The sequence below is a fragment of the Tripterygium wilfordii genome, chromosome 23 (genome assembly GCF_013401445.1).
Source record: "Tripterygium wilfordii isolate XIE 37 chromosome 23, ASM1340144v1, whole genome shotgun sequence".
Classification (NCBI taxonomy): domain Eukaryota; kingdom Viridiplantae; phylum Streptophyta; class Magnoliopsida; order Celastrales; family Celastraceae; genus Tripterygium; species Tripterygium wilfordii.
In genome coordinates, this window is record NC_052254.1 from 6,179,698 (window position 1) to 6,196,623 (window position 16,926).

The 16,926-nt window shown below is 39.0% G+C and overlaps 1 protein-coding gene across 2 annotated transcripts; it reads right to left on the bottom strand.

The window, feature by feature from the left end:
• Positions 1–3,504: 3,504 nt before the first annotated feature.
• Positions 3,505–15,584, bottom strand: LOC119992541 (homogentisate phytyltransferase 1, chloroplastic-like). 2 transcript variants are annotated; one of them, XM_038839282.1, is made up of 13 exons: positions 15,338–15,584; positions 15,166–15,201; positions 13,921–14,168; positions 13,660–13,743; positions 13,501–13,575; positions 13,109–13,192; positions 12,527–12,616; positions 11,437–11,538; positions 5,003–5,098; positions 4,779–4,850; positions 4,594–4,689; positions 4,044–4,148; positions 3,505–3,746 (listed from the first exon to the last, which is right to left on the bottom strand). In XM_038839282.1, the coding sequence occupies exons 1-13, from the start codon at positions 15,387–15,389 to the stop codon at positions 3,705–3,707; spliced, it is 1,182 nt and encodes a 393-aa protein (XP_038695210.1). In that variant the 5' UTR covers positions 15,390–15,584; the 3' UTR covers positions 3,505–3,704. The 2 variants fall into 2 exon arrangements, with proteins under 2 accessions (XP_038695210.1, XP_038695209.1); XM_038839281.1 differs by having other exon boundaries at positions 15,154–15,201.
• Between the last annotated feature and the right edge of the window lie 1,342 nt (positions 15,585–16,926).

Consider the following 16,926-nt stretch of genomic DNA (forward strand, 5'->3'; position numbering starts at 1 on the left):
TGCGAAAACCTAGGGAAAACAAAAACAGGGGGAATAAGACATTAGATTTCAGTAATTCAGCAATGTCAGGGGTTTATCAAGCAGGACATCCAGACGCATCCTTAGCAGCCTCATTACCAGCAAGCGACACATCAGCCAACACGGTAGCAGTAGAAGGAGAAACTTCTTCAGAAGAAAAATTCAACTCAGCACAAATGTCCTTCAGATGGTCCTATTTGGCGATGGCAGCTGCAGTGTTCACCTCAATGAAGGACTTTTCATTAGCGATCGTAGCTGTATGATCATCTAGCTTGGATACTTGAGCATACATAGCCTCAGAATATTTGAAGGTCAAAGCATTCTTCTGAGAAATACCAGCCAAAATCCTTTCATGCAGCCTTACTTCAGCTTGGAGGGTGATAATTCTTTGTTTGAACTCCTCAATGGTCCTCCGTTTCTCTTCCTCAGCAACTGAAGAAGACTACAACTCATTGCCCAGACTTTGAAGTTTAGTATCAAACTCCTCACATTTCTCTTCTTCAGCATTTAATTTTGAAAGGTGAGTCCTGGTGCTACTGAAGTTAGAGATGAGAATGGGAAGATCGTTTTTGGAAGTTAGGAGCCTTCCATGAACAAAGTCAGACAAGTCTAAAGCCTGTAGAGTCTCTTCATTGCAATCTTTAGATTGTTTAACATTGAATGGTGAGGAGAGGTCTGAGGCTTAGTAGCGCTCAGAATCTTCAGGAGCTTCTTTACTGTAGTTATTCTCTCTTCAAAAAGGGGTTCAAGGCCAGCAGAACTTGAAGCCCCAACATCTAGAGTTCGAAGAATTGAGATTGGAGTCCAGCTAGCCAGCTTAGCCAAGAAGCCTTGGACATCAATAGCCCGTGGAGGAGTGGCAGATGGGGTACTTTTCTCCTTCTTGGGAAGAGGAGGTGCTTGAGAATGAAAGGAATCATAATCAATCTGCAAAAGATACAAGAGAGATACTCTTAAGGTTAGTAATTTGGAGAATAATTCATTCAAAACAGAATAGCTACCTTTTCTAGAGAATCATGAATGGCATGCACCTTTGACGGACCAGTGGAGGGAAGAATTCTTTTGGAGAATCTCAGCCATTGTCCAACCCAAACCTTTTGGCCATAGACATGATAGCCACGGTCTTTTCAAACTTTTGGAGGGTTTAAAGAATTTTTGTGGAGACACCTCCTATGAGCTGTCCGGATAGGTGTCGCGACCTTTCACATCTGAGAATATATTTGAAAGAAAGTTTTTGGTATGGTATTATCAATTGTAACCAATGGGAATCGATTTTGCAAGCGTAAATAAGTATTTTGACTGTAGGAGAGAGGGTAAAAACTCTATTCTAAGTATAGTTTACCATGGGTCGGGTCGATTGATTATTGACAGATAATCTAACCGACCTGACCGGACCAACCGACCTTGACTGAAATGCAAAACCATTACCTTACCCGACTTTGTGAGTTGGATAATGGTTGCCAACCGACACTGTCGGTTTGTTGATGGGTTAGGTGACGGGTACACCCGACCTTTTTATTTAATAGATTACATTGTAATACAATAACACAATACACATTTTTTGAGAGGTTTAAATAATGAGACAGTGTACACAACTACACAATACACATATTTTGTAATCTGTACAACAATTAACAAAGAACAAATCAACAAACCTCTCAAAATCTCACTGTTAACACAATGGCACTATACAACATAGAAAAAGGGTAGAGGATTAATTAGTTACATGTCCCTCAAATCAAATTTTTATTTCAATAGGTTCGCTCTAATTTTTTTCATCCCATAAGGTCCATAAGTGAATAAGATTTACTCCATCAAGGACAAAATATTTAAAACTTTTTTTTTATTGACGATACTACCCTCAACTATTGTTTTACTTCTAAATTTCAACAATCAAATATTTTTCTACCGTTAGTGTGTTTGGACAGTCATAACTCACTCGTTTGAACTCTAATTGAGATGATGTTTTGGCGATAGAAAGAAGACTCAAATATCAAAATAATAATTTCTAATATATTTTTCTAGATTCGAACATTTCAAATGTCAAATCGAGACTCAAAGTTTGTGCATCGAAGCTATGTTTCTGACATTAGTGTGTTCGCAATCAGTGTGGTCGGACAGTCATAACTTACTTGTTTAAGCTTTGATTGAGACGATTTTTATGGCGTTCAAAAGAAGACTCAAAGACAACAAATTTGTGTCCAATATTCATTTGGAGATTTGAACATTGTATGGGTCAAATCTAGGCTCAAAGTCTACGAATCAGAGCTATATTTCTGACACCAGTGTGCTCGGACAATCATAACTCACTTGTTTGAGTTTCGATTGAGACGATCTTGGTGTTTTTCAAAATAAGACTACAAAACCCACAGATTTGTGTGTAATATTAATTTGGAGATTCGAACATTTTATGAGTCAAATATAGGTTCAAAGTTTACGAATCAGAGTTGTATTATGACATTAGTGTATTCGAACAGCCGTAACTCACTTATTTGAGCTTTGATTGAAACGATTTTTATGGTGTTCGAAAGAAAACTCAAATACCCACATTTTTGTATCTAAGACATATATGGAGATTCGAACATTTTATAGGTAAAATCGAGGATCAAAGTGTGCGCTATAGATAAATTTTTGTTAATGTTTTCATATTTTGTTGTGTTTTTTTCCCCATCTAGGAATGACTTAATTTTGTGTCTTTGATTTGTGAAATTTAAACATGTAATGTAGATAAATAATATGTAGTGCAAATAAATTCATTGCAGTGCAAATAAATTACATATAGTGTTGACAAATTCATTGCAGAAATTAAATTTACATGCGATATTTTTTTAATCTTAGAATATATCGATCATTGATTTTGTTTGAAAGAGTTTCCACATTGATTAAGAATATGTAATTTTTTCTAAATTTCGTCATGTGTTTTGGGAGAGAAATTATTTTGAAATTTTGTTGAAAAAAAAAGAAAAGAGACATCTTTATCATTTAATCAACTATATCCTTATAATTATTATTTTTTATTGTCCTTATTTGAACAAGTCTTTCTAATTGTGGACCTATTGTAAATTGCCCCTATATAATATTATGTAATTAATATTTTTTTTTATTATGTAATTAATAGATACATGAAAGAATATGCTTATCTCACCATGTCGACAAGGAGCATATTTTGTTCTGCTTCTTGTTTTTTTTTTTTTTTCCTTTTAAGGATTATTAGTATGCACCATTCTTTTTTTCTTAAGCTGTTAAACCTTCTATTCTATGGGCCATAATGGGCCACGAAGCTAGGTTTTTCTATAACATAAGTCAATAATCAATAATCATTTAGACATTGAGGAATAAACTAGACAAACATTGTTAAGACCTTTCACGTTTCAACACTTGGCTGTGTCACTCAACCCAATTTTTTAAGCTCAAAACAAACAAGTAGTTTTGATTCTAACCAGGTATAAATAAATGACATTGTGAGAAAAAAATTCACACCAACGATAAACGATTTGATGCGGTAATGAAAAAAGGTAATAGCATTTTTCTCATGGTTTTAAAGCCAGATTAGTTTTTGGTATTTACCAAAATGAAAAGGAAATAGAGAATTCACTTTTTCCCTGGGATTAAGCACATTCAAACAATGAAAGACAATTTTATCAGAACAACATTTAGGAGGTTCTCAAAGAAGTTGTTCTACATGTTCACCTTACAAATGGTATTAGCAGGTACTCAGCATAGAAGAGCTGCAAAAGCAAAAACAACACATCATTAATGGAAACAAAAGTTTAACGAACCATCGAAATAATTTAAGTTGGTTTTAGGAAGCAAAACCAATTCACAAAACCAAACTTTTCAGCAACTACAAAACACTAATTGTTGTCTAAAAGTAAGCCTACGAGAAACGGTGTTTGCATTCGGTAGAGTAAGAAAATTGACTTTGCATGATGAAAGCTGCAGCTAAATGGCTCCAGAGAATGCTAACGACTATTAAAGCTTTTTGATGCTGAATATGAACATAAAGCCAAGAGCGAAAAGGTTACCTTCCAAATAAACATATAGCATGAGGTTATTTCAGCTTTGCTCTTCAGGTCGACAGACTTGGCACGGTTCCATAGTACGAAAGCCAAGATAGAGTGACCCAATACCTAAATGAAGTCAATTGAACAAATCATAACAAGTGATCATTCTTCATGGAAATGAACATAAACAAGTAAAACTTAAAATATAAACTTTCACCTTTAAAAGGAGACTAAAAAAGTTCTTATTTCAAATAATCAAACCAGAGTTTTTGAAAAAAATTATATATGTCAACTGAGATTTTTGAGAAATTTCTCAATCAAATAAGGTCAATACATAACACCACTGCTGACCTACAGAGCTACAATAATCTAATTGGACAAAGTAGTTTCCGAAACCGTTGTAGAGCACACTTGTGTTAATAAGATCAACAATGCCAAGTTAGGAGACTTAAGAGCATCTCAGAAACATAGTTCTAGGGCGGCAAATCTGGGGAGTCTCACTAGAGTGACAATCTATGCATGCATTCCCTGATGAGGTATATAGTAGAGTAAAGGAAATTGAAGTCATTACCGTGATATATTTACTCCAATCAAACAGGGATGCACCTCCAACTAATATGGCAACACCATAAGCAATTTCAAGTAGTGAAATACAGATCCAGAATACCTGTGCACGGTAAGGAAGCACAACTAGAGCATGTTAAAAACCAAAGGCTAGCACAAGAATTACGGGATGCGTAAAAAATGTAATCTTACCCGCTTCTGACCCAAGCGTACTGTAAATGATTGAATGCCAAATATCTTATCTCCATCAATATCAGGTATATCCTGTTAAAATTTCAGGTTGATGTAAAGATAGAACATGCTCTATTTATTATCATGCAAAAAACGAAGTGCAGAATATGTGCAAAACAAAGTTTAATAATCCCTCTCCCTCTGTATCTCCACCATTATTAAAGAGAACAACAATAAATATTTACCTTGAATAGTGCTATGACAACAGAAAAGAAGCTCATGAACGCAGTTGCAAAGATAAGAGCCCTTGAAAAGACAGGTGGCCTTCTAAAGACGTGGATCTGAAAGTATTGACATGTATAAATATTGAGACATTTAAGATATCTACAAATAAAAAGCTTCAAAGCTGATACTTGAGCAGATTGACATAGCAGCATGCCAAACACTGTTGACCACTACGTGTATTCATTTAATTGAGTTTTAAGGTCTCAATTGAATGAGTAAAATTATTGAGATTCATCATCATCATCTTCCGAACCCTTATCCCAAAAGTTTAGAATCATAATTTAATTAACTTATATTGAATCCATATTTTTCCTTAATACTTCAAGTCATGTCTTTTTAGGTCTCTCTCTTCGCTTCCTACTCTCTCATATAGAAATTATCACGATTCCCCTTACCACCGTACCACTATCGCTACATTGAACATGTTTATACCATCTTAACCTCCCAAAATTGTTTGTTTGTATTTTCCTGTAATCCTATTGGCAGGGTGTAAACACTTACAACATTAATTACCTCCTTCTCTAGCACTAATTTAGCCCTTAAGATCATATCGCCTTTTCTTGTGATATCTAGAACATCTACTTTTAGTTCGCTATCTAATACCATAACCTACCCAATTTCTATTTCTAACCTTCCAGTGTACTATAATTTATAATTCGTGTTTGCAGGTTCTAGATTTTTCAATAATTTATAACCTGTATGTAAAGATGAAATCGTATATCTTGTATTGTATAACAAATGAGTATTACATGAGTATATAGACATGAGAATGATGAGAAGACCATACTACCCTTCTAGACTAAAATATACAAAATACACATCTCTAACACCCCCCCTCCCCGCGCAAACTCAAGGTGGGTCAAACATCGAGAGTTTGCCAATGAGAAGTTGATGACGAGAAACAGTGTGAGACTTCGTGAAGAAATCTGCCAACTGTGCAGCAGAATAAGTGAAAGGCAAGGAGAGAACGTCCGATAAAAACTGCTCACGAACAAAGTGACAATCAATCTCAATGTGTTTCGTCCTCTCGTGAAAAATAAGATTGCTGGCAATATGGATAGCACTCCTGTTGTCACAATGCATCGGTGTTGGTCCAGAAATATGGACACCCAAGTGACTAAGCAGATGACGGAGATGAACAATCTCCTTAGCTGTAGTGGCCATAGCACGATATTCCGCCTCAGTGCTAGAAAGAAGAAAGAGAGACTACATTCTGTTTCTTGCTGCGCCAAGATATGAGAGAATTACCAAGAAACACACAGTAGCCTGTAATAGAGCGACGAGAAGTAGGATCACCTGCCCAATCAGCATCTGAGTATGCCTGAAGAGTGAGGGGTGAGGATGATGATAAGAACAAGGACCGAGTCATAGTCCCACTGAGATACCTAAGAATCCGGAGGAGAGCACCATAGTGAACTAAGTTGGGAGCAGACATAAACTGACTCACAATACTCACAGCATGAGCAATATCCGGACGAGTGATGCATAGGTACACAAGCTGACCAACTATCTGCCTGTAACGAGTCGGATCAGGAAGAGGCTGACATCAATCGAACGGAGCTTCACATTAAGCTCAAGAGAAGTGTCAACACTGCGAGTATCTGAGAGAGCAGCCCGACTGAGGATGTCGGAGAGATACTTCTGCTGGGACAACAGAATGCCATGAGCAGAACGAGTAATCTCAATACCAAGAAAATACCTGAGAGATCCAAGATCTTTCATCCGGAACTGAGACTGAAGGTGTCACTGAAGATTCTGAATGGCGGCGGTATCATCACCTGTAATGATCATATCATCCACATACAACAGCAGAATCTCCCGCCCTTGAGGGGATGACCGAACAAATAGAGAGTGATCGTGAGAACTCTCAGTAAAGCCAGCCTGAGTCACCACCTGACGAAACCGCTCAAACCAAGCCCGAGGGGCTTGTTTGAGACCATAGATAGCCCGACGAATGCGACAAACATGCTGAGGAGGAGTCCGAAGTTCGGGAGGGGGTTGCATGTAAACAATCTCTGAAGGATCACCATTGAGAAATGCATTCTTCACATCCATCTAAAGAAGAGGCCACTGACTAACTGCCACAACTGCCAATAAAGTGCGAACTATAGTCATCTAAGCAACTGAAACAAAGGTCTCATCATAATCAGTACCATGCACCTGAGAAAAACCTCTAGCTACAAGACGAGCCTTATTGCGCTCAATGGACCCATCAGGTCGACGTTTGACCCGGTAAATCCATTTGCAGCCGATAGGCCTAACACCAGCAGGAAGAGGAACCACATCCCACGTCCGAGTCTCCCGAAAAGCCTCAAACTCCTCTGCAATAGCCTGCTGCCACTGAACTGACTGAGATACCTCACTGTATGTACTAGGCTCATACTCCGAATGAAGAGCAGTAAGAAAAGCAGTAACCTGTGGAGCATAAGTGGAAACAGAACTAGAACCATACCTCTCCACAGGACTTCGCTCGCACTGAGGATAGCAAGGTGCAGGAGAATCCGTACTAGCAGAGGATGTACAGGTGGTCGAGAAGGATGAGGTAGTATCAAGACTAGCAGATGGGACATAGTCAAGATCACAGGTGTAGTGAAGAGGATAAGGAGTAACACCAGATGAAGGAGAAGGAGGAACAATATCAGTTGAGGAGGACGATGGAGATGGAGGATCAGGTACAGTGGGAATGTGATCATGTGCAACAGAGGACGAGGAAGATGGAGGATCAGGCTCAATAGGAGCAGAATCCGAGGGAGTGGAAGAAATGGGAATATCTAGAATGGATGTAGAGGAAACAGGAGGAGAAGGAGTAGAAATGTCGGGAGTGGGTAAGGGCGGAAGCTTAAGAAAGATAAGATCCTGAGATGTCAAGGAGAAATAAGGAACATCCTCAAGAATGGAGACATAACGAGAGATACGGACGCGCCCGCCGAGTCAAGGGATCGTAGCAACAATAACCCTTGTGTTCAAAACTGATACCGATGAGAACACATTTGACAGAAACAGAGGACAATTTGGAATGCTCAGGAGGAGGTAATAGGAAAAAACAAGTGCAGCCAAATGTACGAAGACGAGAGTAGTCAGGTGGGGACCTGAAGAGCCGCTCATGAGGAGAGATACGACCAGGGAGAACTGAAGAGGGAGTAATGTTGATGAGATTGGCTGAAGTAAGAACAGCCTTAGCCCAGTAAGAACGAGGCACAGAAGCCGAAAGGAGAAGCCCCCGAGTAGTCTCTAGAATGTGTCGATGCTTCCTGTTAGCAACACCATTCTGCTCAGGTGTATGAGGACATGAGTGCTGAAAAATGGTACCGTGAGAGGAGAGCAACGCACACATACTAGAAGACAAGTACTCAAGAGCACAATCAGAGCGAATCGTCTTGATGCGATGACCGAACTGAGTGAAAATCATAGTGGTAAAGCGTTCATACGCAGCAAAAATCTCATAGCGATGCTATAAGAGATATACCCAAGTATAGCGAGTAAAGTCATCAATAAAGGAAACATAATAACGATAACCACAAATAGAAGGGAGAGGTGCAGGGCCCCAAATATCGAAATGTAATAGATCAAAAGCACTAGAAGTTTGGGATACACTGGGGGAAAAGGGAAGTGTCGTAGCTTTAGCAAGCTTACAACCAAGAAAAGGACTCAAAGCAGAAAAGGAACTACGACCGAGAGCTCCAGACAGGGAGAGACTCTTCAGTCGCGACTCAGAAATATGACCTAATCGTCTATGCCAGATATCGGGAGTAGGAGAGGCAAGACCGCAAAAACTGGGACGTGATGAGGGAAGGTGGAGAGACTGGAGATGATACAGACCACCCACTCTACGACCACTGCCAATCACCCGGCTAGTAAACGGATCCTGCACACGACAAGCTGAGGTGGTGGTAATAGAGCCAGCCTGACAGACTCTCAATGGAGAACCATCAACAGTGTAAGGTGCGGGACTACAATCAGTCAACAGTGAAGCATCAGATGTCATATGATGAGAGCCCCAGAGTCGAAAATCCAAGTACTAGACATACCAGTGGCTGAGAAAGCAAAGGGTGCAAGAGTGCTACCAATGCTAGAGGGAGCAGTCATTTGCTCAAGATGCTGTTGATATTGCTGGAACTGCTGAAAATCAATAGGAGGCATAGCAGGAGCAGGAGAAGAAAGTGCACGAGTAACAGCCGCAGAAATGGTAGTGGAGGCACGACGGCCACGCCCACGACCACGAGGTCCAACACGACGCTCGGGGTGGAGCTTCGAACAGTCATCCACAATATGACTTGGCCGCATGCAATTAGTGCAAGTAGGACGACCAGATGAAGGTGAAGGAGCTGTGGAAATACCAGAGGGGGCCGCAGCAAGAACACCAGGGAAGCTAGAGGGTGCTGGAGGTGGCCTAATACCACCTAGGAGGCGAAGACGAGTCTCCTTTACAACTAACTCACCGACTGTAGTCTCGAGACTGGGAGGGTCACGATGTATAAGCTGACCAACCAAATGACCAAACTCGTGGCGCAGAGCCATCGGAAACTCATACATGTGACGCATATCCCAAAAAACCACATCAGTAGCAATATGATTGCCAACAGGGAGAAAGACCTCCAACTCACGCCAAAAACCACGCATGTGCTGATAGAACTGCTAGATAGACCGATCATCCTGACAAGCAGCAGCAGCTTGAGTAAGAAGAGAATACTGACGAGCTCCACTGCGCTCAACAAAACGAGCAGTAAGAGACCGCCAAACAACATGGGCAGATCGAGTAACCAGATCGGGGCGGAGAGCCAGGTCGAGAGACTCAATCAGATAACTGGAGACTCGGTTAGTCCGAAGACTCCAAGCAGCTAAAACATCATCAGAACAATCATCGGGTGGACCATCCGTGAGATAAGATAAGAGCCCACGGCCAAACAAGGCATTACGAACTGCGGCACTCCAGGTAGGCCAGTCACCGACAGAAGTGAACCGGAAATCAGTCGAAGTGGGAAGGAAATCCCGAGGAAGGTTAGAGGTGAGCAAACCAACAACTGTCGATGAGGATGAAAGTGTCGTAGGAACAGAAGCAGTTGACAAAGGCTGAGTGGCGGAGGAACCAGTCCCCGGCAAGGGAGGAAAATCACTGCCCAAAGTGGTCATAGTCTCAAATCTCACAAGTAGATACAATAAACCGGTCACAAAGGAGATCTAATACCACCTGAGGAGGCAAAGAGTTACTATGGTGCACCAAGATCAGTGCTGGTGGTGGCAGCACAATGTGAGTAGCTGGTCGAAGACGCGCGTGGCAGTGGCAGAGGGCAGAGAGCTGGGCCGGGAGAACTGAGCTGGCAGAGAGCACCTGGACTGGGCAGAGAACAGCGGAACTAAGAGCAAAGACGCACGGCAGGGAGCTCGCCAGAGAAAGGAGAGTTCAGTGGTGCACGGCAATGAGCTGTGCCAAGAGAACTGGGAGCAGTGGAACTAGGGCAGAGAGCTGGGCCGAGGGAGCTGAGAGCAGTGGCGCACGGCAGGGAGCTCGTCGAAGAAGGAGAGTACAGTGGCACACGGCAGAGAGCTCGCCGGAGAAGAAGAGTGCCGCACCACACGAAAAAAAATTTTGCAGAAAAAAAAAACTAGCTCGATACCATGTAAAGATGAAATCGTATATCTTGTATTGTATAACAAATGAGTATTCCACGAGTATATAGACAAGAGAATGATGAGAACACCATACTACCCTTCTAGACTAAAATATACAAAATACACATCTCTAACACTGTATTTTCAATCTCTAGAGTTTTCACCCACCTATTTAGTTTTCTGTAGACACATTATGTTAAATCTACATTTAATCATGCTGTCAACTAGTTCGGTTAATTTACCTACAAGTGACCCTATGTTCCAAGTGTCTATTATAATCCTATAATCATGGACTAGCTTCTTCACCCTCAACCGTCCATAACAGGAACCCTTGCCTATGTCTCACCCATCTGGGTGCCAACGTAGCGCGTCGTTTGCGGGGACGCCCTAGCATGCCCTTGCACATTTATCACTACACTTGGGGTTCGATACAACGCGTCTCTATTTTGGTACGCCCCTGCCAGCCCTTGCTCGTTTGTTTATTGCTAAGCCGAAAAATTATTGAGATTACACTAGTGAAATAGGAGAAAGGCATCCCCTCACACAATTGATGGTTCCACGCCAGAAACTGTTGCAGGAACTGATATGATGACACTCAACACATTTAAATATGTTTTGGGGCTGCTGTTTCATATTTCAACACTTTTGTCTATGTTAAAACATAGGCAACCTAATCTATGTGAAGAAAGTATTTCATGCTGTGTATCTCATTAACCAAGAAAAAGAAAAAAGACAAAAGAACACAAGAAAATTTCCAGCTTCATATGAAAGGGCAAGACGAAACCTGCATGTGCAGATAAAAGGCAAGTTGAACAATCACCGCCCGAACGGCTAAGATGCACATCGCTGCAATTAATGCGAATCTTTTCCATCTCAATAATGGCAACTGAAATAAGATAAAATTTTCACAAATAAGTCGGGATAAATAAATTCGCCTTTTATCCTTCAGAAATCATACAAGTCGGCATGATCTAAAGGTTGGACCATACATTAAACCCACTAATATTCTAATGGCACCCAAGAAAACAAGCTGTACAAAATAAAAGAAATGTCAGGGCCTTTTGCCAAGTAAATGAGGAAGACATACTTTTCTTGATGAGATCACAAGAAGAAATTTATTAAGGGGCACAAGATATTGCAACCTAGAGATAAGGAGTACAAAGAGAAAACCCAAAGAAGGAAACAACCAAAAAGGACACCACTAGTTATGTTATATTAGGGTTAAATACTTAAAACAACTTATTGGATTGTCTAGATAACCAAAACTTAGCCGTAGATAGCCAATTATCTATAAACTGATTAACTAGTCTCCTCCTCCTAAAAGAATCCACTGCTTCTCTTAACCCAAACTAGCCAGCATGTAATCATAGGAATGTCAAGTAGTCTTCCCCTCAGCCCCATCTTTGCACAGCCTAATCCAAGCAATCAACTCCAGAGATAAATCCTTATTCAAGTGTATGAATGCATTCTAACTGGTAAAAGTTCTTACTGCGAACCAACAAGGCTAATCTCCAGAAACTCGCATGTAAAACACGGTGTTGGGGAGATTGTCAATCGGGAATGTCTTGCACACCCGTGGTCCAATGGGCCCAGATACATGCCCAGAAAACCAAAGCCCTATGAGTTGTGACTAAAACATTTTCAGAGGTTGCACAACACAAATGCAAAATCAAGCATGCAGCAACAGATAAATGCACACACATATTCATATATAACATTATAAAGTAGTGTATCTGTAATGTAACCAAATAAGGGATACAAAAACCAATATGATTTTCTTTCTTCTTTGTTTTTTTTTTTTTTTTTTTTTTTTGACCAGCACAAAAGAATGATTGAATATCCTCTTGTAAAAAAAATTGTTAGAACCAACTCACATTGACTGAATATGCTGTTCCAAGAAAGAAACTTATAGATAGGGCCACGATTAATGGCCATGATCCAACAAACCACCCAAGCAAAAAGCTCTGTCAAGAAAGAAAGTAAGAATGTGTTACACATATATACATCAACAAACACACATGAAAGCCATATAAGTCACTTCCTCTCCACTTCAAAGTAGAAATTACTGCTGAACTGTTCCTGGTCATTTAGCGGGTAGGGAGGGGGAATTTCTTAAGGTTTTAGCTCAAAACATTTTAAGACTGCAATTAAAGATAACAGGATTTAAAGAAATAGACAACAAAAAGTAGACATCCCAGAAAGAAGGAAAAGAACAATGGTTTACTTTATTGAGGAAAGAAAAAGCTATTTCCTGATAGGATCAGGTAATTCCCAGATTGTCCAAATCAAAGTAAATTTGAACCAGCAAAGCATCTTTCTCTTTGATCATCATCATAAACGTATAATCATTTAAGGGTATTAATAACGGGTGCTCTAAACCTTGCATCATCTAAACTTTAATTCAAGTGCATACTTTGATCTCAAGCATATAGAAGAATTGTTCTCCATATAATTACCAAAATGGAAAAGGATATAACAAGCATAGAACCAGTCGCAATAGAAAATTCTCCAGATGCCAACGGAAGATAAGGCTTGTTAACCTGTAACGAAACAAGAAATACTTTTGAATAATTAGAAATCCACATATATTTTCATTTCTTTCGGATAATAATATTCAAGTGCGTAAAAATGAGATGTTCCCTTTTAATCCCATACAAACAGGTGAGAGAGAACAAGAACAGTGAAGTGCTGAAGCAGCTAGAATGATTAGTTATTTATTCTGGGCTTTCAGTGGTTACAACAGGGGGGCTGTGTGCATTTAGTATGTCCTCAGCTATTTTCAGAAGACAATTGTGTTTCCATTCTGCATTTTTTCGAACTTATTCATAAGATCCATGCATAAATCTACCTTGTCTATGTCAACATCGTACAACTGATTTAGACCAACAATATAAATATTCATCATGAGGGCAGCAGCCACGGCCTGAAAGACAAATTGGCAAATTTGAAAGAGTTAACAAAGGTACCAATGATGCTTTTAAATTGATAAAGAAATCAAGAGCATCACCTCCAATACCCCTGTGAAAAATATTGGAGAAAGATCTGATATCTTTTCAACTGCAAGAAGGGAAACTGATACTATACTCAATGCCTGCCGTGGAACAAAAAGAATATGAGCTTCTTTTCTATGAAAGGAAAAAAACAGAAATGACAAAGTATACTAATCCCATTTGAACTTAAATGTCCCTAGGAAGCTGGTAGTCAGCTATTTTTTAAATTAATTTCAGCAGAATCCACAACCCTAAACTTGAACTTAATTGAACTTAACTGTGCCTATAATGGTGTGAGGCCGTGAAAACCGGTAAAAAGCACCTAATGCATTTTTAACCGATTTCCAGGTACTATTGGGATCGAAAGCGCCTGATTCTGACTCAAGAGAGCGCCCGGAGGAGGCATTCACGGAAAATGTTCTTTTTCCCTGAAATCTTTTCTCAGGACTTCTGAAATGATGCTTTACATGGTGGCACTGAAACTTCGAACTGTAGCATCTTTCCAGGATGTCCAAAGAGCTGCAACCTGACATATGAAATTTGACATAATAAAAAAAACTATAATCAATGGATGGGAAGGAGAATATGTACTGGACAGAAAATGCTATTAAATTAAACCTGAAGGATCAAAACAAAATGAACAAGAACCAAAAAAGAAGAATTATAAGTAAAAATATTTAATATTATAACATGAAGATCCTAACTTTGAATAAGTTCAGAAACATCAGAAACTACATTAGCAGATGAAAAAGTAACAATTTCAATAGCTGAAAATTAAGTAATTCTACATAGTTTCTTCAATAATTTATCCAAATATTAACCATAAATGGCAAGAATACTGGATAATTATCACTCAAGTTGGATGTAGAACCAAACTGATATCAAGAGCAAGAAGCAAAAGTATTTGACCCGCGAAAGAGAGAGCAGCAAATCATCTGGGTTAAGTTGAAGGCACCCCATCAACACGGGAAAATAACTAAATTTAAGATGAGAGAAGAATTGAATGTTTATGAAGACAAAAGGAAAGACAAATTACCCTATTGCATATGTAACAAATATGCATGACAAACAAAAAATTTTACACCTTAACTTCAATGCTGCCGAGTAGGACCAATTTTCAAAAATTGCTATATAATATATATTTATCTTCTCAATGCATCCTACAGATAACAGAAGTTCAATTGAATAACAACATACAATGCCATTCATTCGTACATCCAAAGCGGGAAACCTTAAACACCCTGTTTGGTTAAATAGGGAGGAAACACAGAAAAACAATTAAGGAAATAGGACAATGTGTCTTCATGCATGCTAGAAAAATAATAAGTACTTAAAGAAGACATTTCACTTTGATTTTTCCCCTCTTCCCTTAGTTTTCCTACCAACCAATCATGAATTACAGTAATTGCCGGCCACTCATATGTCTTTTTCAGCCACTTATATTACATCCGATGCGTTTATGGCGTGGATGATTTAGAAAAATGAGTAAAAACACAGAGTGATTTACATACTTGGGAAAGTACCTGACTTGACAGTCTTGCTCCTCCGATAATTCCCACCTAACAGCATCTCCAATAATCAGAAATTCTCAACATATACATTCACCAAGTACAACAAAAAAAGCTATCCCGATATACACATTACAAGAAGAAATTAAATTAAAAATAAAAAACAATGAAAACCCAATTCTCATACCGGTGAGGATTAAAGAGGGATTGTGAAAGGACCCCAAAATCAGGGACTCCATTGGAATCGCTGGAGAAAGCTAATACAAAGTAGAGGAAGCCTTCAACTCATAAGCTGCTCACTGAGTCAGAAGGGGGAAAGGCACATGAAAGAAGCCAGAGAAACTGAAACCGTTTTGTTCCTTTTCAAAGGTGCTGTCAGAGAGTTCACAGTGCGAGCCGTGGAGGACTTGTTCTGTCTAGTTTTTGTCAGGTGCGTTAACCGTTGTTGTTTCGCAAACACAAAAATGAATCCACACGTATCCGTGGCTCTTGCACACGTGTAAAAGGAATAAACTAACTTTATTAGAGCATAGTATTTCACAAAAATACGAACTAACATTTTGGTTTTTTTTTTTTCCTTAAGGGTATAATAACGAGTGTTCTAAAGACGGATAATTATTAAGAATTGATTACAATAAATCATAATATGTCATGTGTGATAAATACATGTCTTTTTCAAATTTTAAATATACATTTTTCATTTATATCTAATATCACTCATTATTATTTTTCTTTTTTTAATGACAAACAAGCAAGAGAACCATTCAATCTATATGGCATGGATGAGTCAATATGCCAACATCAGCCACCCTTTATTGTTTGTTACTTCCCCACGCGGCTTTTGGTCAACCATTCCCGTGATTGGTACTGTGTAGCTCACCCTCTCCATCTATAATCACCATGTTAATGACTAAGGAATAATTGGCCACATTTATTGAATTTAGTTTCTAAATTGCCACACATCCTCTTTTACTCGTGACAATTCATTAAAAAAAGATGAACATTATTTGTACATCATTTTTTATTAAATATACCTTACTTTAGTATGTTTTTAAAAAGTTAATGGGGTGTACTTAGTAAAAAAAGGGGTACAAATAATGTTCATGCTCAAAAAAATTCACATGAATTTCACTTTTTCAAACAAGTAACTAACAAAAGATTTTCTCTCATTTCTTTCCCTTTTTCTCTCAAAAACAAAAACCCTCTCAAATCTCATCTCCAAAAACAATAGAGGAGGAGAGATCAAACCTCTTCCCCTGCTCTTCACTTTTTTCTCCTCCTTTCATGGGATAGATATGTCCTTTCTTAATCTAGATATGTTATTTTTTATATTTTGTGTTGAATAAAGATTTTATAGGGTTTCTCTTCTCCGGCTCTAAATCTCCTCCATCCGTCACGAATTCGATCATCGGTGTTTTTGGTGTGCTTCGATGACATATATTTAATTTATGGTGATGAGATTTTTCAGATCTGATGGAAAATCGACATCTCTTGTTCAATGAGAAACTAAGATCCTTGATGTAGATCCAAGGTGTAATTTGTGTGTTGTTTTTCTTTTAATTTTTGTTATCTGATGGAGTTCGGCGATGTCCGGTGTCATTCAGAGTGTTCGGCGATGGTTGTTTTCAGTGTTTGGGTTGTTCTATTTTTTTATTTAGTCCATCTTTATGGTGACCCACCTACCTACGGGTCTCCATTACCTAGGTTATTGGGTGAATCAATACAATCATATGTATGACCTTTTCAAGAAAAAAAAAAGTAACTAAGAGTATCTAC

What these genes read in the sequence shown, in the direction of transcription:
- LOC119992541 (XM_038839281.1), bottom strand. Translation starts at nt 15,389, where the DNA reads ATGGAGTCCCTGATTTTGGGGTCCTTTCACAATCCCTCTTTAATCCTC. An exon ending in TTTTCACAGGGGTATTGGAG is followed by an intron (nt 13,576 to 13,659) that starts GTGATGCTCTTG and finishes TTTGTCTTTCAG; the next exon opens with GCCGTGGCTGCTGCCCTCAT. An exon ending in TTATATCCTTTTCCATTTTG is followed by an intron (nt 12,617 to 13,108) that starts GTAATTATATGG and finishes CTTTCTTGACAG; the next exon opens with AGCTTTTTGCTTGGGTGGTT.